Source organism: Triturus cristatus, chromosome 4_2 (genome assembly GCF_964204655.1).
Source record: "Triturus cristatus chromosome 4_2, aTriCri1.1, whole genome shotgun sequence".
Taxonomy (NCBI): Eukaryota; Metazoa; Chordata; class Amphibia; order Caudata; family Salamandridae; genus Triturus; species Triturus cristatus.
Window position 1 is genome coordinate 174,799,991 of NC_140586.1, and position 27,628 is coordinate 174,827,618.

General features: G+C 45.5%; 1 protein-coding gene across 1 annotated transcript in view; it reads left to right on the forward strand.

The window, feature by feature from the left end:
• Positions 1 to 27,207, forward strand: part of LOC146833288 (inactive dipeptidyl peptidase 10-like) — a 574,623-nt gene extending 547,416 nt beyond the window's left edge. The window contains exon 26 of the mRNA XM_085601000.1: positions 24,168 to 27,207. Within this exon, the coding sequence (XP_085457126.1) occupies positions 24,168 to 24,305 (138 nt within the window). The 3' untranslated portion in view covers positions 24,306 to 27,207. The remainder of the gene's footprint in view (positions 1 to 24,167) is intronic.
• The last annotated feature ends 421 nt before the right edge of the window (positions 27,208 to 27,628 follow it).

The following is a 27,628-nucleotide window of genomic DNA, read 5'->3' on the forward strand; positions in this document are numbered from 1 at the left end:
CAGAGAGTTTTCAGCCCACAAAATGCAATCGTAAAACCAACGTTAATACAAAAACTCTCAGACATGTTTGTTTTTTAAATAAAACTTTAATAAACATTTTTATTGTAATCACTATTATGAAACATTGTATTGTGTAAATTACTGAAATATACATTAGATTAAAAATATTGGTGATTTTTGGTGATAGATATTACATCTGCTTAATATATATCGATATGCTCAGCCCTTAATATAGCTAATAGGCCCACTTTTTATATTTTGGTGGTGTTTCTTTGCCAAAGTCAGTAGGTCTGCCAGAGTGCGGCCAGGACCAATGAGACAAACCGCATGACTCACATTCCATAAGGCAGTATGGGGTATAGGGTTGGCGGCAAGTGAGGGGTTGGATTCAGGGCCTGGCCGCAGGTGTGGGGTTAACTTTATGTATGGTAATACAATATAACTTTACGTTGAAAAAAAACTAGAAATTCACCGAAAAACACAAAGGTTAAAATTGTGATATATTTAGGAACTGTAATTATATCTTACTTTACATTTTTTTTAAACCTTAGAAATTCACCGAAAAAACAAAGGTTAAAGTAACATTATAGTTAGGCGGAACTTTCAGTGACAGCGTAACCTTTTATTAACCCCTTGTGTGCCCATGACGAGCTGGACTCGTCATGGAGCACAGTCGCGCTGTGCCCATGACGAGTCCAGCTCGTCATGAGGCATTCCCTGGGGAATCCCTCTGGTGCGGGCACCAGAGGGATTCCCTTTTAGTGAAAATAGCCTCGGAGCTGGGGAAGAGCTTCCCCAGCTCCCGAGGCCCCCCCCTGCTTTCAGTGTAATGACGACATCATTACACTGAAACTGAAAGTGAAACTGAAATGAGCCAAGAGGCTCATTTCTGTTTCTCTTTCTACGTGCTCAGGGGGCTATCTCAGCCCCCTGAGCACGTAGAAAGACGGGAGAGGTATCGTTGGAAAGGGGAGAATCTCCCAATCCCAATCCACCCAATAGACACCAGGGAGGGGGGCGCGGCCCCTTGGGCAAGGGCCTTTGCTCCCCCCAAATAATTTTGGCCACATTTAGTCTTTTTGCCCCCCCCTGGGGGGCATATGGGGGCAGTAGCCCCCAATCTGCCCCCCCAGGGGGGCAAAAAGCCCACTAGACATCAGGGAATTAAAAAAAAAAAAAAATAGGGGTGGGGGCTGCCCAAAACGGGCAGGCCCATGCCCCACCCCACCCCCCAATTATCACAGTCTTTCTGCCCCCCCCTGGGGGGCATATGGGGCATTGGCCCCTAATCTGCCCCTTCGGGGGGGCAGAAAGCCCACTATACACCAGGGATTTCTTTTCATTTTTTTTTTAGGGTGGGGGCTGCCCGAAATGGGCAGGCCAATGCCCCCACCCACCCACCACCATTACAGCCTTTCTGCCCCCCCTGGGGGGCAGATGGGGTATTGGCCCCCAATCTGCCCCCCGAGGGGGCAAAAAGACCACTAGACAACAGGGAATTGTAAAGAAAATAAAAATAGGGGTGGGGGCTGCCCAAAACGGGCAGGCCCATGCCCCCACCCCACCTCCCAATTATCACAGTCTTTCTGCCCCCCAGGGGGGCAGATGGGGCATTGGCCCCTAATCTGCCCCTTCGGGGGGCAGAAAGCCCACTATACACCAGGGATTTGTTTTCAGTTTCTTTTAGGGTGGGGGCTGCCCGAAACAGGCACACCAATGCCCCCACCCACCCGCCACCATTACAGCCTTTCTGCCCCCCCCGATGGGGAATTGGCCCCCAATCTGCCCCCCCGGGGAAGCAAAAAGACCACTAGACACCAGGGAATTTTACAAAAAATAAAAATAGGGGTGGGGGCTGCCCAAAACGGGCAGGTCCATGCCCCCACCCCACCCCTCAATTATTACAGTCTTTCTGCCCCCCCCGGGGGGCAGATGGGGCATTGGCCCCTAATCTGCCCCTTCGGGGGGGCAGAAAGCCCACTAAACACAAGGGATTTTTTTTGCGCAATTGTTTTTAGGGTGTGGGCTGCCCGAAACGGGCATGCCAATGCCCCCACCCTCCCCCCCACAAAAATGACAGTCTTTCTGCCCCCCTGGGGGCGCAGAATGCCCACTAGAAACCATGGATTTTTTCGTTTTATCAGATTAGGGGTAGGGGCTCCCCAAAATGGGCATGACAATACCCCACCCCACCCCCAGAGAAATTCCAGTCTTTCTGCCCCCCCCGGGAGGGCAGATGGTGGCAGTGGCCCCTGATCTGCCCCCCCAGGAGGGCAAAAATCCCACTAGACATCAGGGAATTTAAAAAAAAAAAAAATAGGGGTGGGGGCTGCCCAAAACATGCAGGCCCATGCCCCCACCCCACCCCCCAATTATCACAGTCTTTCTGCCTCAGCCGGGGGGCAGATGGGGCATTGGCCCCTAATCTGCCCCTTCGGGGGGGCAGAAAGCCCACTATACACCAGGGATTTCTTTTCACTTTTTTTTTAGGGTGGGGGCTGCCCGAAACGGGCAGGCCAATGCCCCCACCCACCCACCACCATTACAGCCTTTCTGCCCCCCCTGGGGGGCAGATGGGGTATTGGCCCCCAATCTGCCCCCCGAGGGGGCAAAAAGACCACTAGACAACAGGGAATTGTAAAGAAAATAAAAATAGGGGTGAGGGCTGCCCAAAACGGGCAGGCCCATGCCCCCACCCCACCTCCCAATTATCACAGTCTTTCTGCCCCCCAGGGGGGCAGATGGGGCATTGGCCCCTAATCTGCCCCTTCGGGGGGGCAGAAGGCCCACTATACACCAGGGATTTGTTTGCAGTTTGTTTTAGGGTGGGGGCTGCCCGAAACGGGCACACCAATGCCCCCACCCACCCGCCACCATTACAGCCTTTCTGCCCCCCCTGAGGGGCAGATGGGGAATTGGCCCCCAATCTGCCCCCCCGGGGGGGGCAAAAAGACCACTAGACACCAGGGAATTTTACAAAAAATAAAAATAGGGGTGGGGGCTGCCCAAAACGGGCAGGCCCATGCCCCCACCCCACCCCTCAATTATTACAGTCTTTCTGCCCCCCCGGGGGGCAGATGGGGCATTGGCCCCTAATCTGCCCCTTCGGGGGGGCTGAAAGCCCACTAAACACCAGGGATTTTTTTTGCGCAATTGTTTTTAGGGTGTGGGCTGCCCAAAACGGGCACGCCAATGCCCCCACCCTCCCCCCACAATAATGACAGTCTTTCTGCCCCCCAGGAGGCTGATGGGAGCTGTAGACCCCAATCTGCCCCCCCCCTGGGGGCGCAAAATGCCCACTAGAAACCATGGATTTTTTTGTTTTATTAGTGTAGGGGCTCCCCAAAATGGGCATGACAATACCCCACCCCACCCCACCCCCAGAGAAATTCCAGTCTTTCTGCCCCCCCCCCCCGGGAGGGCAGATGGTGGCAGTGGCCCCTGATCTGCCCCCTGGGGGGGCAGAAAGCCCGCTAGGCGCCAGCGGCTACGCAGGCTTTTTTATGCGTGGGGGTGGGGGCTGCCCAAAATGGTCATACCAATGCCCACACCCCCACAAAAAAATAGCCACTGTCTTTCTGCCCCTTTAGGGGCATATCAGGATGAAACCCCCTTCCCCGATTCCCCCCCAGGGCGGCAGAAAACCCACTGGGCTCCGATTTTTTTTTAGCAATGTGCATACCTGTGGATTTTGGGCCCTAGCCCAATTGGCACGTAGGCAAACCTAGCAAACCTGTACATTTTTTATACTAGACACCGAGGGGAATCCTGGATGGGCTGACTTCACTGGCTCTCATCAGGTTCTGTTATCCAGAATCCATTGCAAACCTAAAAATGTGTCCAAAATAACACATTTTCCTCACATTTCTGTGGTGGAAAGTTCTGGAATCTGCTTTGGTCCACAAAATTCCACCCACCCTGCGTTCCCCAAAGTCTTCAGAGAAAAATGGTACCTCACTTGCGTGGGTAGGCCTAGTGCCCGCGTCAGGCAAGGGCCCAAAACCTATTGAGGAGACATCAAAATTACCTATCACAAAACAACCTGGTTTTGCAAAGGGGGTCCCATGAGTTTTTGGCCCCGGGCTTGGCGGCCACTAAGGGGAACCTACCAAACCCACACATTTCTGAAAACTAGACACCCGGGGGATTCCAGGGAGGTATGGCTTGCGTGGATCCCCCAACGTTTCCTTACCCAGAATGCCCTGCAAACCTCAAATTTAGCTGACAAAATCACCTTTTTCACACATTTTTGTGTGGTAAAGTTGTGGCATCACCGGGCTGACACAAATTTCCTACCACCCAGCGTTCCTCTGGGTCTCCCGATAAAAACGGTGCCTCACTCGTGTTGTGGTAAATAATTTAATTACCGGGACTTAATTTGATACAGAAACATAATAAAATAGCTCAGTAAATAAGAGGCAGAATCGGTGGTATTAGAGGTTTGGAATGGGCTTTATTCCAATGGTCGATTCGAATCGGTTGCTCCAAGTTCCATCACCACGAAGGTTCAGGAAGTGAAGTACATACGTTATTGACAATCAATCACTTTTATACAATAGGCATTACAGTGAAGCAAATACAAGAGGCGTAACAATTGATAGTGTGGATAATATATTCATGCGTAGCAAAAATAGGCGTAACTGGGTGTGATTAAAGAACGTCATCAGATGTGATGTCATAATAGGGTGGTTCTATGAAAGAATTTCGCAATGTCAGCAGAAATACTTGGCAGAAATGCGCGCGCAGCAGCATGACGTGTGATTGACGTGCAACTAGGGGGTGAAGGGGACTTGACATTTAGCTCTACATGTGGCGACAGAAGTCTGGAGGGTCAAGTCAACCTAATCCCAAATCATATCTAACATCCTATGTTTAAAGAACTATGTTATCCAAAAGAGAGGTCTCTTAGAGTAGAATCTTATTCTATACTGACTATACTGACTGTTAATGCGTGTACAAGCGTCTAAGTGTCTACACTAGATGCGAGGGCGGAAATCTTCCATAGTAATAGGGCTATGAATTACTTGCATAAAGACAGAGAAGCCGGGCCTTTGCTCGGTAGCTGGAAGAATGTTTACTTAAACTACTAGACAGGAATGCATTGGGCAGGGAACGGAGCAGATAATTTCGAAAGTGAAATACAGTTTTTGGCAGGCAACAGGCTGATGTCAGGCTTCGTGAGCCGCGCAGGGAATGAGACAAAGTTCATGGTCACAGATGCAGGCTCAGACTGGAGCTTTCAGAGGCAGAAGGCAAGAAGAGTTTGATGACAGAATCAGGGCCTACTTGCCTGGACTGTAAAATGGCATAAGTGAACCATATAAAGCCGGTGGCCTTTCATACTTAGGAATGGAATATCCGGCCTATTCATGGCGGATCTGAAAGAGGACATGTTGACGGTGGACGCACATGTGTTTGCGTCTTCATAACTGGAACTGGAGGGAACATACATGTACTTGTGATTCATACATGAAACCGTTGGGGTCCAAGATAGGGGACATAACTGATCAGAAAAATCCATATTTCCACATTCCCTCCTTGTCCCCTACTTGCCCGTTAAGAGATATCAATCTTCATCAATCCGTTGATCTGTTCATATAACATCATTTGTTCTTCTTTCTTCTTCCGTGATGAATGAAATCTTGGTGGTGGAATACACGATGTGGCACACAGACCACAGATCGCTGGTCCACATTGTAGACATAGACAGCAACTGAATAGTATGAGAAGGCCAATACCTAGGAAAGATAGGACCTTCCATCCAAAGGTAGATAATACACTCCAAAACCAACCGGACCAAGTCCAGGTGCCTGGATTCTGGTGTATCTGGCTTACAATCTTATGAAGGCGAGTTATGGCTTTATATACAGATGGCGAATTTTCTGGTATGAAAATGCAACAGCTTGATCCGATGACCCTACAAGCTCCGCCCCTATCGGCCAGGATGACGTCAAGGACAAGACGATTTTGAAGCACAACAATCCGCATAGCAGACTGCTCTTCTGTTAAATTGCCTAAGGCGGAAATAGTTTCGTTCACTACTGCTTCAAGGGTTCTAGTTAATCTACGTATCAGTTTACTATTAGTAACGGTACCTATATAGGGAAAGAGACCTTTATTGAAATCTGTGTATTTTTCCCAGGCTGTTTCAGTGTAATCGACTATTGGGAGATCTCTCCTTTCTCTATTGTGTACTAAATAAGTATTTCTGTGATAATCAGGAGGAGCTAGGAAAACAGGTGGCAAAAGGAATCCAATGTAGCAAGTACCATCCCAATCTAGAGGCAAACGTACATAGGCCGTCTGACCACATATGAAATAGGAATGGCGGGAAGCTCTAAATGTAGACTTGCCTTGATCACTAAATTCTACTACAGTGGTGCATCTACTATGGCCCATATGTATGGAACCATTCTTTCTTACACATAATTCACCTTTTACTGGAAATATTGACATAGCGGGCAAAATTGGAGTAGCTTCGGATTCGACATTCAGGATCATAAGATTAAGCGTAAAATTACCTAATCCATACACTTCATTTTCTAGATCAGTTCCTGTTCTCTGGGGAAGTCCCTCCTTGTTAGGGTAGCAGACTTTAAGTAAAACTAAGTTCAAATTTCCCCATACCCAGTTATCTTGATAAACTGCAGAATTCGAATCTAGGGAATTAATTAAACTAAACCATGCTCCACAGGAGCCGTTGTGTGTGAACGGGTATGGAAAGAGAGGTAGAATTCCTTTATAATTCTGATAGGGAGGGAGTCGGCCACATATCCAACAATTTGTAGCATTGCTAACCTGATGGGAATGATGTAACATACTAATAAACGTGTTATTGCGCAGCGCAAATCTATAAGACAACTCAAGCGGAGGTAATTCACTAAAAGAATGTTCAGCAGTAATATTATAAACATGTCTAGAAATAGGATAATATATGTGCAACAATATACTTGCAGTAATTATTAAAAAACTTAAGAAAAACAAAATTAATAACGTCACTGTGCAATGACTACGCAGTGATTTACAGTACGCCTGTCGTTTCAACATTTTTCGGGTGTGTTCTCTATTCAGGTCTAAGGGGTACATGTCAGAGACAATTCAACCGCTTCACCTTGGAGAGGACTTAAACAATCAAATTGCTTGACTGATTAGACCTGAGTTTTAGTTTATAATGTTCGGAATTACTCTTTTCAACAAAAGGAAGTTTTGAGTCAATGGGGGAAGACACACGAGGTGTGGTATTCACATCCGATGGTAGTCCATGAAATTTCTTGATATGACTTGAATGAATCCAGCCTTTCCTGCCCTCGATCTTCACGGCTGTCCTTGTGGTGAGCAAGACCAGCTGCGGTGACTTCCACCTAGGATCCAGCTGAGTCTTTCGATCAAAGTTCCTCACCAGGACCAGGTCTCCCGGAACTACGTCATGGGGTTTCACCTCAGTGTTGTCCGGAAAAGCCGCAGCTACCTGTGAACGACAAGATTGTAGTGCAGACATCAAGGAAGCCAAGTAATCTGTCAGCATATTACAGTCAATATCAGTTATTTTGCGTGGTATGGGCGTCCCCCACATATTTGGTGGTCTGCCAAAGATCACCTCATACGGGGATAGCCCTGTTCGAGAGTGTGCTACCATTCTCATGTAAAAGAGTGCAACTGGTAATGCTACTACCCAGTCGACACCTTTCTCTCTGCATATTTTGGACAATCTAATTTTCAGGATCTGATTATGTCTTTCTACGAGACCTGCTGCCTTGGGGTGTCGGACGCAGTGGAATTTCCACTGATAGCCTAACAAAAGTGAAACGTGTTTCATTAATTCGGATGAGAACGGCTGGCCGTTATCTGAGTAGACAACACGTGGTAAACCATATCGTGGGAAGAATTCTCGAACCAACTGTTTGGCAGTAGTCGGGGCAGTGTAATCTGAAACCGAGTATGCCTCCGTCCAACGGGACAGAGCACAGACAACTACGAGAACATATTTGAATCCTCTACATCGTTCCATCTGGATATAATCCATCTGGAGGACTTCAAAAGGGTGATCAGGGGGCTGAAATCCACCCTGTTCTACGGGAACGCTTTTTCCTGGGTTGAACTGACAACAGATCATACAGGTACAAACTTTTTGTTTAGCTGCTGCTCGTAAATGTTTATTGAACCAAATGTGTTGAATGCTGTCTAGCATAGCTTTTTCTCCTAGATGCGCTGGACTATGTACAGTGTTAATTATAACCTGGACCATTGAATCAGGAAGGAACCACACAGACTTTTCCTTCATCATCCATCCTTGATCCGTTTGGATCCCTCCTAATTCAGTCCATTTCTTTATTTCGTCTGGTGTAGCATGTGTCTGTATATCAATTACGTCAAGAGTGGGATCTTTAATCGTCATACAATGTGTTGGCGTCGGGACTATTGTCTTTGTCATGTCGGATGTTTGAGTTTGAGCAGTCTGTTTAGCTGTTCTGTCAGCTAGATCATTGCCTTGAGAAATGATGTCAGTAACTTTCGTATGAGCTTTACATTTCATAATTGATATTGCAGTGGGTAGATGTATTGCATCTAATAAGGCATGAATGAGGGGTCCGTGCTGAATGTGGGCACCGTGGGAAGTTAAATAACCTCTCTCTCGCCACAGCACGCCGAAGTCATGTACAACTCCGAATGCATAACGTGAATCAGTGTATATGTTGACTTTTTTATTTGTGGCTTGAATACAGGCTTGTGTCAGAGCGATGAGCTCTGCGGCTTGAGCTGACAAGGTATTTATGCAATTTGTTTCAATGATTTCAGTATCTGTTGTGACTGCGTAAGCGGCCACTAGCTCTCCTGTACCTGTTCTCATACATGAACCATCTACATACAACGTCAGGTCTGGGTCTGACAATGGGACATCCGTCAAGTCTTGTCTGGGTTTCGTCGTGATTGTAATGACTTCAATACAGTCATGGGCTAGTGGGTCTGTTCCGTTTACAGGTAAAAGTGTGGCAGGATTCAATGTGTTACAACGTCTGATTTCTATATGTGGCTGAAACAATGTTAATTCATACCCTGTAAGTCGCGCTATAGTCAAGTGTTGTGTTTGCGTTCGATTCACGAGAACCTCTACTGCATGTGGTACTTGAACTGTCAATGGATGTCCTAACACTATAGCATCGCTTTGTCTGATTGCTAAAGCTGTTGCTGCCACTGATTTCAGGCACGCAGGCAAAGCCTGAGCTACGGGATCTAATGTACTAGAAAAATAAGCACATGGTTTGTGTGATCCTGCTTGTTCCTGTGTGAGTACTGACAAGGCAGTACCTTCGCGTTCTGTAACAAAGAGTGTAAACTGTTTACTGTAACATGGTGTTGCTAAAACAGGTGCTTGGCATAAAGCTTTCTTTAGGCTTTCAAAAGCTTGTGTATGTTCCTGAGTCCAAGGGAGAACAGTTGATGTGGCTGCCTCCTGTGTTGTCAACTGAATGAGTGGTTTTGCTAGAAATGCATACTGAGGGATCCACTGCCTACAATATGAAGTGAGGCCTATGAAAGCCCGTACCTCCTTTTGTGTCTTGGGTATTGGCATGTTAGCTATTAACTGAATGCGGTCGGGTGTAAGCTGCCTTCCCTCCTTGGACAGCGAGTGTCCAAGATAAACAACTCGCTGGACACAGAATTGCAGCTTAGAAGGGGACACCTTGTGCCCCTTTTCGGCTAGAAATTGTAAAACTGTCAGTGATGCTTTCTCGCATTCGGGTTCGCTTCTCGCGGTGATCAGCAGATCATCGACATATTGAAGCAAGGCGGTGTTAACTGGCATGTGGATACTGTCGAGTTCTCGTTTCAGTGCTTGGCTATAGATGCTGGGGCTTTCTGTAAATCCTTGAGGTGCGCGGGAGAATTTAAAGCTACGTCCATTTAAACTAAATCCGAACAAGTATTGGCTTTCCGGATCTATTGGGACGCTGAAAAAGGCATTCTTGAGATCAATTACAGTAAAGAATGTTGCTTCGGAATCAATAGCTGTCAGTAATGACGAGATATCTGGGACCACAGGAAATTGTGGCACAATGCACTTGTTCAATTCGCGCAGATCAATAACCAATCGATATACTAAAAATTTTCTGTCTTGGCCTAATAATTCACTATGTACATAAGGTCCTTCTTGGTCTACAGGGACCTCGATAAGGGGTAAGTCAACTTCCCTCTCTAGGCTTGTTCATGCGTATCGTTGATAATCAGGATAGTCGTACTGTGCGGTCTGGTACAGTTGTCGTGTCGTGGTTTGTGTGGCAGCAACAGGCAGCGCTGGTGCAGCTGGCACAAACTGTATAGACTGTGGTGGAGCTGGCATGGACTGTGCATGCTGCGGGGCTCCTTGTTCATTCTGATCCTGTCTAGGTGGCCGTGGTCTTTCTTTTGTATTACCTATGGCGATATTATGTTTCAAAACTGGACAATCGTGTACGTAATGACCTGGCTTTTTACAATAGTTGCATGTCCCTTTTACAGGTCCTGTTGAATCACCGGAATGTGTCGTACCCTTTTTATGTCCTTCAGCTGGAACTGTCTGGGAGACTAGCATTTTCATTTTCGTGTCTTTCATGCGTCTTTGTTCATGTTGTTGTTCCTCTCTAATTCTATTGTGATGGTACTGTAACATTTGTAACATTTGTGATGGAGTGTTACCTTGCCAGGTACTCTCGAATTTTAATACTCTATTCTTCACTTGAGGCAAGGAATTTTCAACCAATTTTGTCACAAACAGATGTGGGTATGATTCGCTACTTGCTTTTATGCCACTATTTATACCAAAACATTTTTCAAATCGGGCATAGAAATCACTAGTGTCTTCATCTTGCTTTTGTTTACAGGCTGAAATTGTACCCCAATCTTCCTTTTTCGTAGTTAATAAACGGGGCAGTACCTGTACTAGTAAACCTGGTAGTGCTTTAGTTTTATCCCCAAGCCCTGCTCCTGCAGTTCGGGCCTTTTCTTCTGCTTCTAATGCTGACCATTCTATCTTTTGGTCTCCCACCTCCCACTCTTTTTCCTTGAGTTTTTCATAAATGCCAGCAGGCATTAATACCTTTAATATTGTCATAATGTCGGGATAGGTATACTCTCCCATGAGTAACATGTCTTTAATTTCTCGGTGGAAACCCGCTGGGTCTTTGTCATGACTGGGTACCACTTTCTTCATTTGTAACAATTCTATTTTCGATATGGGCGTATATACAAATACGCGTTTAAACTCATTGTCCTCGCCTTTTATTGGGTGTACTTCTCGTAAGGGATTCTGTCTGTCCATGTAATACGTTGTTCTTTCCTTGATGGGCAGTGGGACATGTTCTGGGCATACAAAAAGAACGTACTGCTTTCTTGATTCTAGTATTTCTTTAATTAATTTAGTACCTGAACCTCTCCATCTATTCATGAGTAATTCAGTCAGTATTTCCGGTAAAGGACCAGGATCTGAATGCTGATTTTGATATAGTATAAGGAGTTGTTGAATCATATAAATCCCAGCTAAACGCTGTTCATCTGGGGTGAGATTCAAAAATGTGTGTGCTACTGTATCATCACTATATTTTCCGGGACTGTCAACCCAATGAACGGCTGACCTGGCTAATTCTTGTTCATCCCTAGAATCGAGAAAATGATAACCCCTTCGTTCTCGGAGTAATTTGTCAGCGGCTTGGAACAAATGCTCGGGGGACCTTATATTTATTATAGGTGTTTGGAAATTCCTGTTATTATCTGGACATATCGGACGCATCGGGTCAATAAGACATCTGGTACTATTACAAGATCTTCCTCTACCTACATAGGCTATGGTGTCCGACTGTCCTGTGGGCAGTCCTGATCCTTCCTCCTCGCTTTGTTCGAACTGGTCTACCGCTAATCTTTCTTCGTGTAGGCGTTCTATTTCTTTACGGATCTTTCGGCACATGGCTATTATACAATTTTGCTTATCATGTCTCCCTTCTGATATATTCTGGCTCCATCTGGTAAGAATTTGCATTGCTTCCGGGTCTACCCCCGGTCGGTCTTGATTTCTGATCACACAATTTACAAGGAAACGTAACAGTTCCCCCTGTATCTCCACTTTCTGGTATTCCATAGCTCTGTTAATACACTCAGAATCTCGCCCTGTTTGGACAAAATGGTATATATTATCTAGATGCGCAGTCATTCCTGGTAACTTCCCTAAATACACTGCGGCTCGTCTGATACGTAATGATGCCATGATCATTTCGTCCTCTTTGCCGGGCACAGGGTCATATCTACAATCTACAAGAAGTTCCTTAAGCGTACGGGCATTTATGAGTTTGGGGGTACGTGAATGTGCTGACTCTTGAAAGGTAAGTTTATTTATTCTGGGTGGCGTAGAAAAAATGTTGGTAGCACCTCCCGTAGCCCCGTCTGGGGTATCGGGCGTGAAAGGATTCGTTGAACGCGATACAGCAACTATAGGTGTGGACACAGCTATAGAAGTAGCTGTAGGAACAGATGTAGAAACAGATGTGCTTGCCGGAACTTGTGTCAGGATTTGTTGCTGTAGAGATACAGATACTGGATCTTGGCGTTGAACCTCCCTGGCAGGCGGTCTATGTGGGCCGGGATTAGCGTACTCGGGAACTGCGTCATCTAAATATGAGGAAAGAAAAACATCTTCTGCGGTTCTAGGATGCCCCTTAGGATGTATTTTTATTGGAAACAATGGGGTTGGCAAGTCTTTTGGTATTTCCGGAGTAGCCTTAGGTAATCCCTCGGCCAGGAGGGGATACATACCATTCATAAGGGCATTTCTTTGTCTGTCTACTTGTTCTGATTTCACTCGTGTACCTTCTTCAATTAATAGATTTTCTCGGACTTTATTTGAATTCTCTCTATTTTTCTCTTCCTGTCGGAGTGCTTTTTCTGTACGTCTGTGAGATTCTTTACGCCATAACTCAACGGCGTCTTTCTGTGACTGTCTGACTTTCCTTTTCCATAACTCTTCCTCTACTTTCATGATGCACTCTGCATCCCAGGTCCCAGCTGCGGGCCACCTCTGACTTTCTGGTAATTCCTTAGTGTAGTCTACCCATAAATCAAGAAATAATATAGCGTCTAAGCCATGTTTATGATGCATGAAGTACCCTGGAGTGTCCCTAGGAGGAATAGGAACGGCTTCTTCGAGTACCCCTTTTCTTGTTGTGATCTGTCTTAATTTCGAAAAGAGCGGCATATTGAGAACTGATCTGATACTTGATCCTTGAACAAACTTAATACAAATAAACACAATAATGAACAGTCATTCATACCACAATATGCAGAACGTATTTAAAACATTTAACATTTAACATTTAACTGAACAACGATGATGATGACGATCTAAAAAAAATTAATCGCTAAACATAATACTCGACATTAACTGAATTAATCTGAATTTATGTACTTGATATACTAGATATACTGCTAAACAGTACAGATACACTGCTGAAACAGTGCAGACCGGATTTGTGTACCCAAACCCGTCTTGACCGGCACAACCTATGTGCACGTCAGAACGCCTCCCCAGTAATGGTACTCACCGGGTAGCTCGGAAACGGAAGGCCTCGGAAACTGAACTGAACTTGAAGCGGACTGGACTCGACTCGGGACTTCGGAAACTGGACTCGACTCGGGACTTCGGAAACTGGTGGGCCTCTGTATACCTCGGATCTTGCTCTCTCAGCTAGGCTCTGGTCGGGATACTTCGCACTTCTCACCGCCTCGTCTGGGTGTTGATCGCAGCCTCAGTCGCCCCCGCTTGACCGGAGGGAGATACAGGAAATCCTGCTGGTACGCGTTGTTGTCCGTCCAGCTGTGGCAGGAGACCGGGCCTGCAACTCACCGCCGGCGCGTGAGATGAGAAAGTGTCCCTATTCGGGCGCCATTCATGTGGTAAATAATTTAATTACCGGGACTTAATTTGATACAGAAACATAATAAAATAGCTCAGTAAATAAGAGGCAGAATCCGTGGTATTAGAGGTTCGGAATGGGCTTTATTCCAATGGTCGATTCGAATCGGTTGCTCCAAGTTCCATCACCACGAAGGTTCAGGAAGTGAAGTACATACGTTATTGACAATCAATCACTTTTATACAATAGGCATTACAGTGAAGCAAATACAAGAGGCGTAACAATTGATAGTGTGGATAATATATTCATGCGTAGCAAAAATAGGCGTAACTGGGTGTGATTAAAGAACGTCATCAGATGTGATGTCATAATAGGGTGGTTCTATGAAAGAATTTCGCAATGTCAGCAGAAATACTTGGCAGAAATGCGCGCGCAGCAGCATGACGTGTGATTGACGTGCAACTAGGGGGTGAAGGGGACTTGACATTTAGCTCTACATGTGGCGACAGAAGTCTGGAGGGTCAAGTCAACCTAATCCCAAATCATATCTAACATCCTATGTTTAAAGAACTATGTTATCCAAAAGAGAGGTCTCTTAGAGTAGAATCTTATTCTATACTGACTATACTGACTGTTAATGCGTGTACAAGCGTCTAAGTGTCTACACTAGATGCGAGGGCGGAAATCTTCCATAGTAATAGGGCTATGAATTACTTGCATAAAGACAGAGAAGCCGGGCCTTTGCTCAGTAGCTGGAAGAATGTTTACTTAAACTACTAGACAGGAATGCATTGGGCAGGGAACGGAGCAGATAATTTCGAAGGTGAAATACAGTTTTTGGCAGGCAACAGGCTGATGTCAGGCTTCGTGAGCCGCGCAGGGAATGAGACAAAGTTCATGGTCACAGATGCAGGCTCAGACTGGAGCTTTCAGAGGCAGAAGGCAAGAAGAGTTTGATGACAGAATCAGGGCCTACTTGCCTGGACTGTAAAATGGCATAAGTGAACCATATAAAGCCGGTGGCCTTTCATACTTAGGAATGGAATATCCGGCCTATTCATGGCGGATCTGAAAGAGGACATGTTGACGGTGGACGCACATGTGTTTGCGTCTTCATAACTGGAACTGGAGGGAACATACATGTACTTGTGATTCATACATGAAACCGTTGGGGTCCAAGATAGGGGACATAACTGATCAGAAAAATCCATATTTCCACAGTGTGGGAGGCCCAAGTACCCGCGACAGGCAAGGGCCCAAAACGTAGTGAGGCGACATGAAAATTCCCCACCTCAAAACGACCTGGTTTTGCAAGGGGGGTCACCTGGGTTTTTGGCCCGGTGCTCGGCGGCCACCTAGGGTAACCTACCAAACCCACACATTTCTGAAAACTAGACACCCGGGGGATTCCAGGGAGGTATGGCTTGCGTGGATCCCCCAACGTTTCCTTACCCAGAATGCCCTGCAAACCTCAAATTTAGCTGAAAAAAATCACCTTTTTCACACATTTTTGTGTGGGAAAGTTGTGGCATCACCGGGCTGACACAAATTTCCTACCACCCAGCGTTCCCCCAGGTCTCCCGATAAAAACGGTGCCTCACTCGTGTGGGAGGCCCAAGTACCCGCGACAGGCAAGGGCCCCAAACGTATTGAGGCGACATGAAAATTGCCTACCTCAAAACGACCTGATTTTGCAAGGGGGGTCAACTGGGTTTTTGGCCCGGTGCTCGGCGGCCACTAAGGGGAACCTACCAAACCCACACATTTCTGAAAACTAGACACCCCCGGGGGATTCCAGGGAGGTATGGCTTGCGTGGATCCCCCAACGTTTCCTTACCCAGAATGCCCTGCAAACCTCAAATTTAGCTGACAAAATCACCTTTTTCACAAATTTTGTGTGGTAAAGTTGTGGCATCACCGGGCTGACACAAATTTCCTACCACCCAGCGTTCCTCTGGGTCACCCGATAAAAACGGTGCCTCACTCGTGTGGGAGGCCCAAGTACCCGCGACAGGCAAGGGCCCAAAACGTATTGAGGCGACATGAAAATTGCCTACCTCAAAACGACCTGGTTTTGCAAGGGGGATCACCTGGGTTTTTGGCCCGGTGCTCGGCGGCCACTAAGGGGAACCTACCAAACCCACACATTTCTGAAAACTGGACACCCGGGGGATTCCATAGAGGTATGGCTTGCGTGGATCCCCCAACGTTTTCTTACCCAGAATGCCCTGCAAACCTCAAATTTAGCTGAAAAAAATCACCTTTTTCACACATTTTTGTGTGGGAAAGTTGTGGCATCCCCGGGCTGACACAAATTTCCTACCACCCAGCGTTCCCCCGGGTCTCCCAATAAAAACGGTGCCTCACTCGTGTGGGAGGCCCAAGTACCCGCGACAGGCAAGGGCCCAAAACGTATTGAGGCGACATGAAAATTGCCTACCTCAAAACAACCTGGTTTTGCAAGGGGGGTCACCTGGGTTTTTGGCCCGGTGCTCGGCGGCCACTAAGGGGAACCTACCAAACCCACACATTTCTGAAAACTAGACACCCCCGGGGGATTCCAGGGAGGTATGGCTTGCGTGGATCCCCCAACGTTTCCTTACCCAGAATGCCCTGCAAACCTCAAATTTAGCTGACAAAATCACCTTTTTCACACATTTTTGTGTGGTAAAGTTGTGGCATCACCGGGCTGACACAAATTTCCTACCACCCAGTGTTCCCCTGGGTCTCCCGATAAAAACGGTGCCTCACTCGTGTGGGAGGCCCAAGTACCCGCGACAGGCAAGGGCCCAAAACGTATTGAGGCGACATGAAAATTGCCTACCTCAAAACGACCTGGTTTTGCAAGGGGGGTCACCTGGGTTTTTGGCCCGGTGCTCGGCGGCCACTAAGGGGAACCTACCAAACCCACACATTTCTGAAAACTAGACACCCGGGGGATTCCAGGGAGGTATGGCTTGCATGGATCCCCCAACGTTTCCTTACCCAGAATGCCCTGCAAACCTCAAATTTAGCTGAAAAAAATCACCTTTTTCACACATTTTTGTGTGGGAAAGTTGTGGCATCACCGGGCTGACACAAATTTCCTACCACCCAGCGTTCCTCTGGGTCTTCCAATAAAAACGGTGCCTCACTCGTGTGGGAGGCCCAAGTACCCGCGACAGGCAAGGGTCCAAAACGTAGTGCGCCTCAACAGGCAAGGGTCCTAAACACAGTGCGCCTCACTACGTTTTGGGCCCTAGCCCGTGGCGGGTCCTTAGGCCTCCCACACGAGTGAGGCACTGTTTTTATCAGGAGACCCGGGGGAACGCTGGGTGGTAGGAAATTTGTGTCAGCCCGGTGATGCCACAACTTTCCCACACAAAAATGTGTGAAAAAGGTTAAATTTTCAGCTAAATTTGAGGTTTGCAGGGCATTCTGGGTAAGGAAACGTTGGGGGATCCATGCAAGCCATAACTCCCTGGAATCCCCCGGGTGCTAGTTTTCAGAAATGTGTGGGTTTGGTAGGTTACCCTAGGTGGCCGCCGAGCACCGGGCCAAAAACCCAGGTGACCCCCCTTGCAAAACCAGGTCGTTTTGAGGTAGGCAATTTTTATGTCACCTCAATACGTTTTGGGCCCTTGCCTGTCGCGGGTACTTGGGCCTCCCACACGAGTGAGGCACCGTTTTTATCGGGAGACCTGGGGGAACCCTGGGTGGTAGGAAATTTGTGTCAGCCCGGTGATGCCACAACTTTCCCACACAAAAATGTGTGAAAAAGGTGATTTTTTCAGCTAAAGTTGAGGTTTGCAGGGCATTCTGGGTAAGGAAACGTTGGGGGATCCACACAAGCCATACCTCCCTGGAATCCCCCGGGTGTCAAGTTGTCAGAAATGTGTGGGTTTGGTAGGTTTCCCTAGGTGCCGGCAGAGCTAGGGTTCAAAAACTAAAGCTATGCACTTTGCCAAAAAGGTTCATTTTTCACTGCGAAATTGAGGTGTGTCCACGATGCGTTTTACGCCATTTCCTGTCGCGGGCACTAGGCCGACCCACACAAGTCAGGTACCATTTTTATCGGAAGACTTTGGGGAACATGGGGTGGGTGGAAATTTGTGGATCCACGCAGATTCCAGAACTTTCCACCACAGAAATGTGGGGAAAATGTGGTTTTTTTGGCAATGTTTTAGGTTTGCAAGGGATTCTGGGTAGCAGAACCTGGTGGGAGGCAGTCAAGTCACCCCATCCTGGATTTCCCTGGGTGTCTAGTTTTCAAAAATGTATAGGTTTGCTAGGTTTCCCTAGGTGCCGGCAGAGCTATGGTTCAAAAACTACAGCTAGGCACTTTGGCAAAAAAGGGTCATTTTTGACAGCGAAATTGAGGTGTGTCCACGTTGCGTTTTGCGCCGTTTCCTGTCGCGGGCACTTGGCCGACCCACACAAGTGAGGTACCATTTTTCTCGGAAGACTTTGGGGAACCCGGGGTGAGTGGAAATTTGTGGATCCACGCAGATTCCAGAACTTTCCACCAGAGAAATGTGGAGAAAATGTGGGTTTTTTGGCAATTTTTTAGGTTTACAAGGGATTCTGGGTAACAGAACCTGGTGGGAGGCAGTCAAGTCACCCCATCCTGGATTCCCCTGGGTGTCTAGTTTTCAAAAATGTATAGGTTAGCTAGGTTTCCCTAGGTGCCGGCAGATATGGTTCAAAAACTACAGCTAGGCACTTTGCCAAAAAAGGGTAATTTTTCACAGCGAAATTGAGGTGTGTCCACGTTGCGTTTTGCGCCGTTTCCTGTCGCGGGCACTAGGCTGACCCACACAAGTGAGGTACCATTTTTCTCGGAAGACTTTGGGGAATGCGGGGTGGGTGGAAATTTGTGGATCCACGCAGATTCCAGAACTTTCCACCAGAGAAATGTGGAGAAAATGTGTTTTTTTTGGCACTTTTTTAGGTTTACAAGGGATTCTGGGTAACAGAACCTGGTGGGAGGCAGTCAAGTCACCCTATCCTGGATTCCCCTGGGTGTCTAGTTTTCAAAAACGTATAGGTTTGCTAGGTTTCCCTAGGTGCCGGCAGAGCTAGGGTTAAAAAACTACAGCTAGGCACTTTGCTAAACAAGGGTAATTTTGCATTGTGAAAATGTGGTGTGTTCACGTTGGGTTTTGAGCCATTTCCTGTCGTGGGCACTATGCCTACCCCTACAAGTGAGGTACCATTTTTATCGGGAGACTTAGGGTAATTCAGATTTGTAAAGGAACTGTTATTACCTATTGACTTTCGATGCATTTCTGTCTTCCAAATGAAAGACATTGTGTAAAAAAGAAGTCATTCTAAAAAATGACTGATAATTCTCATGCTAGTATGAGTATCCCAATTTCGGAAATGTGCAAATATCTACTGTTTATAAACTCTATATTTTGTTCCCATTTCAGAAATACATAGGTGTCTTTCATACCGATTTTTCCATGTACACATTTTTACAGAATAATTACTATATACCCGGTACATAATAAAAAACCATTGCAAGTTGCTGCTCAGTTTTTGGCTCTGGGTTCGTCGGGTTCTTGGTGAACCTACAAGTCCTATATATCCCCACAACCAGTAATGTCCAGCGGATATAACGGTATAGTGCTTTCAAAGAGCTGTCAAAATTAGAAGAAGTTACAGGTGAAAATGTTGACACAAAAGGCGCTTTTTTTCAACAAATTTTCAATTTATCCTATATTGAACTGTTAGTTTCTATAAAGAAACCTTGATGGATCTACACAAATGACCCCTTGCTGAATTCAGAATTTTATCTACTTCTTTAAAATGTATAGCTTTCCAGGATCCATTATTGCTTGTGTACCCATTTCTACCATTAACTGGAAGGAGGTTGAAAGCACAAAAAATAGCAAAAATAGGCTATGTCCCAGAAAAATGCCAAAACTGTGTAAAAAATGTTGGGTTTCTGACAAAAGTCTAGTATCCCCTAAAAGCTGGGAAAATGGTGATTTCAGCCCCACAAACCCTTTTTTGATAACATTTGCAGGGAAAAACCCAGATGCTTTCATTTGCAGCCCGTTTTTCCCATTTTCCCCCAAAAAACTAAACTTTGCTGTATTTTGGCTCATTTCTGTGACCCCTCCAGGGAAATCCACAAACCCTTAGTACCTTCAGAATCCCCATGATGTTGGAAGAAAAGGACGCAAATTTGGCGTGGATACCTTATGTGGTTAAAAAGTTACAGGGGCCTCAGCGCGCACTACCCCAAATAGCCAAAAAAGGGCGTGGCACAGGAGGGGGAAAAGGCCTGGCAGCGAAGGGGTTAAAAAACCCACTGAATTTCAACATTTATAGTTTTCTCCAGTAACTATAACTTATACCCTAAAGTAACTATAGCTCGCCCTCTCGCCAAGCATTGCTTATTACCTCCGCTATTACATCACTCATGACATGTTTGATGATATCATTGACAACATCACTGCAACATCTAAAATGAGATCATTGATGACAACACTGTGCATTGTGGGGGCACGAGTTATAGTTACTTTAGGGCATGAGTTAAAGTTACTTGAGATAAATGTAATGTATGACTGTCAGAGGTTTTGTTAATTTAAAACAATATGTTTTAACTGACATTTTCACCTAACTATAATGGATGGATGGATGCTGTCAAGATATGCGGGTCAGTTTAGCCACACTGCTGACATTACTGTATATGAAATTATACACTTGAATCATCCGCGTACGCAGCCCTTCTTTCTTTTGAGTCCCAATCAAGCAGATAATTTCTACTGATATGTTGATACCCAGTTCGAGAGAGGCCCCCAGATCCTCCTCCCGTTTTAATTTTGCCTTCTTTCCCTTTGGCTCGTAAAGTGCTTTTTCCAATTTGTAAACATATAAAAAGCGCTCCTTCCATTTCTCAAATGTTGGGGATAATGGATCAAGCCAGGCAGAAACTACACAAAGCCTATAAACTTCCATTACAATAAAAACTAACTCGACCCCCACACCTGTATTTAATTAATCAACACCCAGTAACATAAGCTGCGGTGATGGGGATATAGTCAACTTAAGGACTTCCCCTAGGAATACTGCAATTTCTTAGCTCAATGAATTCAGGTGGGAGCATAAGCAAAACATATAGACCAGGTCTGCACTGGGTTCCTGACACCTAGGACAGCATATCCCAGCCACCCCACCCTATTTAGCTAATTTGGCAGATGTTTTATATAAATCAAAAATCGTTTTATAATGTTGTGTTTGTAGGTTGGAGGAGCATAAAATTGATCCTCTGAGCACTAACGGTTCCAAAAAGCAGGGGATTTCCATATCTAACCATCTACTTTACATTATGTTTTTCCAGATCGTCCGAGACCCCCTCCATAACACACCCGTATGTTTGCGATATCGAGTAATTGGTTCCCCTTATTAAAATCTTCATCAGGGGAATCCTGGAGAAAACTGCTAATCCCCCAACCTTTCTCAATAGAAATGTTCTAAATTGTAAATATTTAAAAAATCTTGTGTCCCAATATTAAATCTGCCCCTAATCTCTTCAAATGATGCCGTATGATTCCCAGAAAGCAAATTACCCATCCTGCCGAGACCACCTCGTTCCCATTTGGCTAAGCAATTGTCATGGAATATTTCGGGTAGTTGACAATTCCGATGCAACGGAGTGTGCCAGCTATACCTGTCTACTCCCAATTTTTTCCATATTCCAGACCAGTTTCTGACTCTGCCATCAAAATCTTAAAACGTGTCTTTTTATAATAGCTTGGCTAAAAAACCTTCGAACGGTAACACTTAGCAACCGTCCCAATCAGAAGATCAAATATAAACATAACATATCCCTCATTCCCCTCTTCTCCTAATTTTTTATTGAATAAAGGGTGATAATATTGCAAAGCTGCCACTAGATAATATAGTTCAAAACTGGGCAGTGCCCATCCCCCATATCCCTGGGTAGGCTCAAAAACCTATTTGACCTCCTGATTTTCCTATATGCCCAGATACACCCTGCAATCCTTCTTTTGATCGCTTTAAACCAAGCATTTTCGAACTGGGTTCAACAGGGTTTGGGTTCAACCCCCATTATCTGCAGTTGAGCTTCTGGGTTGGAGTACATCACACGGATTGCCTGAATGAAAGGCCCCCCAATTCACAAGCCTCCATAAATTTCCACAGATACCCCCACAACACCCTGTCAAATGCCTTCTGGGCATCCAACAGGGTGACCCCATGTATTTCTCTAAAACCTCTGTGGTGTCAGACAAAAAAACCTCAGTGGCCTCAAACAGTGTGATTATGCGCTGTACTTGTTCCGATCTCCCCCTCCCTGGAATAAACCCGTGCTGTCTAACCAAAACTAATCCGTGTATAATGCTGCCTAACCTACTAGCCAAGATCTTAGAGTAGAGTTCAACATCACTGTTTAACAGCGTGATCAATCTATAAGAGCCAGGGTCAGCAAGGCCCTTACCTTTCTTTAAAAAAATGTTACATTTGCAGTAGCCCAAGAAACTGGCGGATGCTCCCCATTTCCTACATGCCTAAATATCCTTAATATTTCCCCTAGAAGCTATGAGCTAAAAACTTTATAAAATTCCAGGGGTATAGAATCTGTTCCCACCACCTTCAAAGACGTGAGGGCCTGGAGGGCCAACTGCATTTCTTCTAGCGAGATATCTGCCCCTAAAATTGGTCTCTCTTCCTTAGTAGCTATATTAACCATCATTGGAGCCAAATATTGCTCTAAGTCCTCGGCACATATTATGGTTGAAGCTTATTATAGTTCATCGTAGAATGCTCGAAAAGCTTCTCTGACCTCAACCGGATCTGTTACTATTCTGCCTTGCATGTTCCTGATTTCGTTGATTTGCCCTGCGGCCTGTTTTTGCCTCAGCCTAATTGCTAATAGTTGCCCCATTTTCTCAGAAGTAAATTGATTCAGGCATGTCTTAATTACAATTAGGCTATTCAGCACAGGGGAGAGCTCCTGTCCAGATACGGAAGCCACAACCAACTCTTCTGCTTCACCCAACGGTTGATAAAGTTCTCTAATCTGTCCTTGCAATTGCCTCTGTCTGGTAATACTAAACCTCAGGGTTTCCCCTCTTATGCCAGCTTTAAATGTTTCCCAGACCATCCCTGGTGAGGCACTACCTTTATTAAGTTTAAAAAAAACTGTAATCCACCCCTTTTCATATGTCTTATATATTCTGGGTCCAACAAAAGACTCCTCTCGAAAGTGTATCTTCTGGGCACCCGTCCCAATCCCTCAAGAGGAAGCTCCAGAACAATAGGGTTATGGTCCGAGATTAGTTTTGGAATGACCTACATGAGCCCCCCTAACTGATGACAGTGTCAACAAAAAATAGTACAGTCATGCAAACTTACCATGGAGGGGTCCAATAGTGGGTGTACCCAGCACCAGGCGCTTTCAGACTGGCCAAATCTGCCACTTTTCCAACCTTGACAAAGAACAGGTGTTACAGTTAAGAACGTTTTCTTCTCTATGAAGGGACACTGAGTAGAATTAAAGCATATACATCTGCAAAGCCATGGGGAGGCTGAAAAAATAAAACAATTAGCACAAATGCTGTTGTCCAGGATTCTCCAAAGTAAGCAGTGGTTGCTGGTCATATTAGCAATTTATCCTCACAAAGTCAAGTTATTTAGGCTATTATTTCCATCAAACAGTGGAGAACACTTGATTGACTTGGAGAAAGTCAAGAGTCACAGAACTATCCTGAAAAACACAAGTTGTGTAGTAAAAATGTTTGTGATTGAACATGAAAAGGCAAATGCATGAAACACTCCTGAATCAAACCCCAAGACTGGAGATAATATTCATAGAGAAAAATTCATCTTTAACCTGAAAGTAGCACTAGTATCAATGTTGGAAAATGGCAAGAAGAAACCCATGCTTAATTCTGCAATCTCTTTTTTGGGTTAAAAACCAATGCAAGTTCTTAGTAGGATACCTGCCAGCAGAATTGTGCAATGATTCACATGAGCTAAAAAACATCACAGTTCAGTCAGAAATGATGAAATCCAGTGTTGGGTGGCACATAATGACTGCCTGGGGTCTTTCCCCATTGAAGCAGTATCACTGTCATTATACTCACTAATAAAACCATACCGTATGCAACAGCACCTTACCCAAAATATAATAATAATGTAATGCTTACTCCACCCACATTGTTAAGTAGTTAATACAATCTTTTGACTGCATATGGTACTTAGTTTATGAGATAATCATTAATCCCTGAAAAATGAAAGTACCCATGACTTATTGTGTGTTTCTCTCCCCACTGGTAGGTGTACCCGGATGAAAGTCATTTCTTCCTCCCAGAGACCCAACTGCATTTTCACCAGACTCTCATCTCCTACTTTAAAGACTGCTTCCAAGACACCCGGATAAAGCATGCTTCTCGTCATGAGGATGAAGACTCGTAGCACCACAGTGGCTTCCACTAGCTCACAGACTAACAAGAACACAAATGAGCATGTAATGGCCCACCAGCCTGCTCTTAAACTGGGAAACCCAATGCCTATGAGATGCCTTCAAGCACGCATGGCTCAAGCCAGGTCCAACCTTTGGCAGCAGGTGGCAACCTCACTTGACGCTGTATTGGGTGTCTGTCATAAGCCTCATCGAAACAGCGAATGATGCTTGACTGTCTCATGTCACACTGAACTACTCAGGCACAAGCTAGGCAGAGGGTTTCATGCACACAGGGCGCAGATGGTCTACCCTTGCAACTTGTGGTCCTGGATTCTAAGCCACGTCCAGGGGCTCACCTCCTTTTCTAATGGGACATTGTGTCTCCTAGTGGACAAGCAGAGCGTTCCCTCTGCAGCCCTTACTTTTGCATCTTGATTGCTCGTTTTCTGGATTGCACATATTATATGGAATGCCTCATGCTATGACTATTTACAAGTGAAGAGCGAGTGGGATGAGATGAGAAAGCACGATTCCAGGCCGAGTTCTCAGTGGGGTCAAACACTGGGTGCTGTGCGGGGTGCATGATACATGCTAGAAGCAGCAAGCTTCTAATGCTCTTTTTCCAAGAAGAAACTGTGGGTGAACAACACCAAATTCACCTCGAAATAGATGTTCAGGAAATAATACCTGCAACTGTGGGTTAATTCGAATCCATGTATAACGACTCCATGTATTGAGGCCATATTGTCCTTGGCAGGTGATTGATATAATAATTCAGTGGCATAGAGGCTGCATGCTTGACCCGATTTATGACAGAATATGGAGTTTGATCTGCAATCTGCAAATGTCTTATTCCCTCCTGTGACTCATCATTGTTGCTCGTATCACTGTGGTGGTGGTTCTCCTCCCCATTGGAGTTGCACTTCAAAGATCCTACATTACTAGTGGTATGGTGGCAATACTCTTTGTGTGCCTGGTCCAATGATCTGTCCTTACCCACCCCCATGAAATGTTGGTCTACACCCTACAACAGTGCAAAAGTCATGTCATCCATTCAGGGAGCACCACATGTTTGACTACCTCACATATAGGGAGGACCTCCTTTTTGTGGGGCAGGCTTTACTATCCCTTCTGAAGAGCTTCAAAGAGACCATGTAGAGTGCTTAATTTGTAAAACTTTTGCAGGGGTCCACAATTTTTCTTGGGAGCTTGTTGCCAGTGCTCCTGAATTCGGGTTTTGCTGCATACCAGGGCTGCTTAGCCTTGATTTTACTCTGTCACTGTTTTTCTCTTTCCCTTCCGCTTTTTCTCCCCATCTTCTGCTTTTCCCTCTCTCGTTCTAGTCTATGTCTCAAAAATATGTCCTGCCCCAAACTAAGTGTGGGCATCCACCACCTGAAACCATCAGCCCCAACTTAAGGAGTTACCCTTGAGCATCTCAGGAAAGGGTGCAAAGGTGTAGGTGGGGAGCTTGGCAGTCTGATTGTGTTCCGGTGCTAGGGAGAGAGGAGGAAAGTACCATATCACTGTAGATAAGGTGTTTTCCTGCTCTCTCCCTGTCACACAATGCAGCGCAGCACCCTGGTGCTGTGTTGTGAGACAGGTTTGTAAATCTGGGCCCTAGTCTGGAACCACACTGCAGGGTCTCGCGGATCACTCTCCTACATTTTCCTTCTGCCTGACCCCAGCATTACCAGGGCCTTTTGCTTTTCACTTTTCCTGTAGTATAGCTCTTCCTACAGGGTGGGCAGGCTCCATCCCTCTGTCAGGAGCCAACCTGGCCTCTAGGCGCTTCAGCTCACATGAACACCTTCTTCCAGCAAGACAAAACTTCAGGAGGTGTCCCCTCACATCTGGGAAACTCCTCACATCTGGGAAACTAGATGTCTAGCACATTCCCGCTCTGGTTGCACAGTACTCTGCAAAGCACTCTCCTCTTTGTTTAAAGAAAAAAATTGAACAAGTGGGTTAGTTGCTTCTACTTTTATACAGTCCAAGCAGACATGAGATGTAGATCCATTGTCTGCACTTTCAGAACTAGTTTGGGATGTTTTTTCTTTCAAGTTTGCTTCCCACACTGCTCTCCGGATGCAGTTGTTGTATAGATTGATGGACCTAACAAAAGGGTAGTCTCTGGCCGTAAGTGCCCACAGATGAGGCCCAAAGAGGTGTGAGCTCTCTGCACCTATCTGTCATCAGCCACATCGAATAGTGATCAGGAAAAGACAAAAAATCTCTCCTCACCCACAGGGTCCCTTTCAGAAGCCTCAGTGGGGCCCTTTAGTCAAACATGTTTCCACAACCACCAGGTCAACAGGATATCATGTATTCAGTCATGGGCATACATTTAACAAATCAGTGCATTCTGGGAGTTATAGACATTTCTTGCTTCAATTCAACAAATGTTTATTAACACACATGTTGACAATGTTTTGAAAACAATTACCTGGAATAATGTACCCTGCCAACATGGAACAATATGGCATCTTTCCCATGCCACACTGGCCCCCATCATGGTCAAAGCTCTAGATTTGGGGAACTCTAGTCGCAGTCCTAACCCTTGGTGCCAAGAGCTGCAAATGCAATATATTTGATTTGAGAGTCTTTAACAAGAAACTAAATTGAACACTGTGCAACATAAAGAAGTCTTCTAATATCAGGGAGTTTTTGTGTACACAAAAACACAAGTAGAATTTGGCTTTCTGGACTCTGTGATTCCCTCTCAGATATGCTGGCGATTTAAATAAAAATGCATTTTTGTACATATCACTAAAAAGTCTAAAGCAAAATCTTCTATAGCATCTACAGTTCCTGTCTTGGTGCATGTGTTGTTTCTAAACCAGAACAATAGATGGCGCTTTTGTAGAAGTCGTTTTACAAGCTCTTTTTCTCCTGAGGTCTTAAGGTCTGATATCCTGCACTGCCACACACAGACAGACAAATAAAATAACACAAGCAAATGAAATTAGTGCTGGCATTCAGCGCATTCATGTTTTACCTACTAATTACACAGGGACCCAAAGACATCCACTATTTGTAGGATGGAAATGAGAGACATAGGCACATATTCTCATTTTTACGCATGCCAATGTGCACCACCCATGAGAAAGAATTGATTTACCAAGCCCTGAGACATCTCTTTATGTAAGCCCCACTTTTGCTACACTCAGAGTTAAAGTTTACATTGACATATGTGTTACATTGATGTGTGTGTTGATGTAATTCGGTAATGCACTCCCCCACTTAAAGTAGCGGGTGGGTCCTCCCAATGAGCAGCAATGGATTTAGAACAGTGCATTCAGAGGTCATGCTGGGCGCATGGACCTCCTATTGT